At 63.5% G+C, this 2536-nt stretch overlaps 1 protein-coding gene across 2 annotated transcripts in view; it reads right to left on the reverse strand.

The window, feature by feature from the left end:
• Positions 1-6: 6 nt before the first annotated feature.
• Positions 7-2536, reverse strand: part of CABLES2 (Cdk5 and Abl enzyme substrate 2) — an 8551-nt gene continuing 6021 nt past the window's right edge. For both annotated transcript variants that reach the window (XM_006921959.3, XM_006921960.3), the window contains exons 6-9: positions 2179-2282; positions 1808-1914; positions 855-1059; positions 7-696 (exon numbers count right to left, since the gene is read on the reverse strand). In XM_006921959.3, the coding sequence (XP_006922021.1) occupies positions 556-696; positions 855-1059; positions 1808-1914; positions 2179-2282 (557 nt within the window). In that variant the 3' untranslated portion in view covers positions 7-555. The remainder of the gene's footprint in view (positions 697-854; positions 1060-1807; positions 1915-2178; positions 2283-2536) is intronic.

Here is a 2536-nt window from a genome sequence, read left to right on the forward strand (position 1 = left end):
AAACAAACCAGGAGTCTGCTCGCTGGCTTCAGCTGTCGCTGGAGCTCTGCTCACGGACGCAGACGGCGGGGACGGGGGCCAGGCCACGGGGGTGGGGGTGTGTTCCTCAGCGCTGTTTCCACACCCCAAAATCTGAAATAGCCCAGATTAACGTTTCGATGCGTTAACGCCAGCGATTTCAGCATGTCCAGCAGCATCTGGACACCCAGGTCACCATGACGTGAATGCCGTGGCGGTGTTTGTGAAAGGCAACGCCGAGGAGACGCCGTGACGTCAGGATCCACATGACGTGAGTCAAGGGTTCTGACCAGACCGGTCACAGGCATGTGAGAAAAGACACGGTCAGAGCCCACGTCCTGTGCACGTGACAACGCAAGAACGTTCTCAGCAACACCGTGGTGGTGTGCGGTGTGCTCAGGAACGCAAGCCACGTCCCTCCGGGAAGCGAGCGTGTTGGGAAGGGCTGGCTCGTCCGGCGGGAGGGGTGGCAATGGGGTGGGCCGCGGCTGTGCCCGGGTCCACGCGTGTGGGTGCTGAGCGGGCGGGCGGCCTGGGCTAGAACTGCTGGGTGAGGCGTCTGTAATGAGGTAACACCTGCGTCTCGGGAAGATACAGGGCAAGTTCCAAGGCCACGAGCACTGTGAACTCAAACCCAATCAGATCCCGTCTGTTGAATCGAAACCTTTCTTCCAACTTCTGCGTCGAGAGAGAGAGAGAAAGGTTAAGCGGGGTGAGCATGCTTGGGGGGGCATCGGGCCCCATTCCAGGTGGAGCGGTGGGCAGTGACTCCCACCCCACGGGTGGTGCCCGGCAGCACTCACAGGCAGGCGGCGGGGCGGGGCGTGCGGACTCACCTCGATGAGCTGCTTCACCTCGTTCTTGCGGAGGTCGCTGCTGATCTTGGCGGCCAGCAGCACGCAGGCGCCCGCGCACAGCTTGCGGTTCTGCTTGTTGAGCTTGCCCTGCAGGACGAGCTTCTCGAAGTACACGTAGGCCATGGACACGGTCACGGGCTCCAGGCTGCACTCCTCGGACAGGTTCCGCATCTCCCGTTTTAAACTGCGGGTTTGCAGAGAGCCAGGTGCCCACAGGGCCAGGAAAAGCCACCCTCTCCCTGCTCCAGGATAGGCCTTGGGGCTGTCATGGTGCTAGTCCCTCCAGGTGGCGTGGCCCAGCACCAGGGCCCACAGCCTGGTGGGCAGGCAGCAGGCTGGTCTTGGGCTCCACTTGGCTCTTGGCTGGGTCCCTCGGCACCTCGCAACTATACCAAGCGGCGCACACTGTCCTCAAAGGGACACCATAGAGAACAGAATCTCTGTTCTGTGGCACCAAGGGGATCACAAGTACACAAGTGCTAAGACATGGTTGTGCTGAGGTGGCACCTGGACCACCTGTAGAGCCCTTAGAGCTGCTGAGGTGGGGGTACCAGTGGGACAGGGCAGGGCAGGACCCCCGCAAAGGGCAGTGACGGGAACCCTGCCTGGGTCAGTAGCTCTGCCACCTGCTCACTGTGGGGCCGAGTGCAAGCCGCCTTGGAGCGTGAGGGCCTCATCTATTGCATAGCGGTGCCCACCTCACGGCTGTCGTGGGCTGTCATGGGCCCCAGTGAGGAGGGTTCAGTGGGCTCAGCCAGCACAGGTGTGGGGCTGGGGGGCTGCTCTGGGCCTGGTCGCAGGGTAGGAGGGCCGCCTCTGGGTTTGTTGGGAATCTAGGGTTACCGTGGGACCCCTAGGGTAACACACATCAGAAGGTTTCTGGGGGGGGGTCCCGTGGGGGCGGGGCGCAGGGACCTGCTCCGTCCCCTTACCTCCTAATTTTGCTCAGCGTCAGCCTGACGTGTGGGAACTTCTCCCGGAAGGTCTCGTTCATGTCCTTTTTGAGGTCGGAGGGCTTCACATACTCTATCACTGTGGTCTGCAAGACAGGGCAGCAGCTAGGGCCGGCCGGCCTGGCCTGCCAACATGGTGCCCTGTGGCTTAGAGGCACCGCAGCTGGGGGCACGAGCCTCAGGGCAGAGGACACTAGCGCTGGGCGGGTCCCAGGGTGGCATGGCCAGCATCGTTCTGGCCGGCTGTGTGCCCCCTCCCCTAGGCGCTGCTGGTGTCCCCGGGGGTGGAGGGCGCGTCGGCCCTGCCCTGGAAGTGCCAGATGTGAGGCCTGGCAGCGGTCTCGCCGTACCATGTAGGATGCGAAGATGAGGACCCGCTTATGCTTGCCACAGGGCCACTGTGGGTCATCCAGGAGGTTGGGGTTGTACTCCAGGGCGTCCCCCACGTCGCTCCCTGCAAGCAGATGGCAGCCCTGAGATACCACGAGCCCTGAACGCTGGTCCCTGGCTTCGGCCGACCCAAGCCTGAGCAGAACCTGCCAGTGCCCAGGGAGCAGTGGGAGCTGAGGGCGTCACTGGGGGATGGGGTGATGCTCCCAGGGTCTGCAGGGGATCCAGGCCTTGGGTGGACACGAAGCTGACGAGGATGGACAGCCACACCCGCCCCCAGCCATGCGTGGGCATGGCTCCTCCCCACTGGCCGCCTCT

This window comes from Pteropus alecto, unplaced genomic scaffold, assembly GCF_000325575.1.
Source record: "Pteropus alecto unplaced genomic scaffold, ASM32557v1 scaffold45, whole genome shotgun sequence".
NCBI lineage: Eukaryota > Metazoa > Chordata > Mammalia > Chiroptera > Pteropodidae > Pteropus > Pteropus alecto.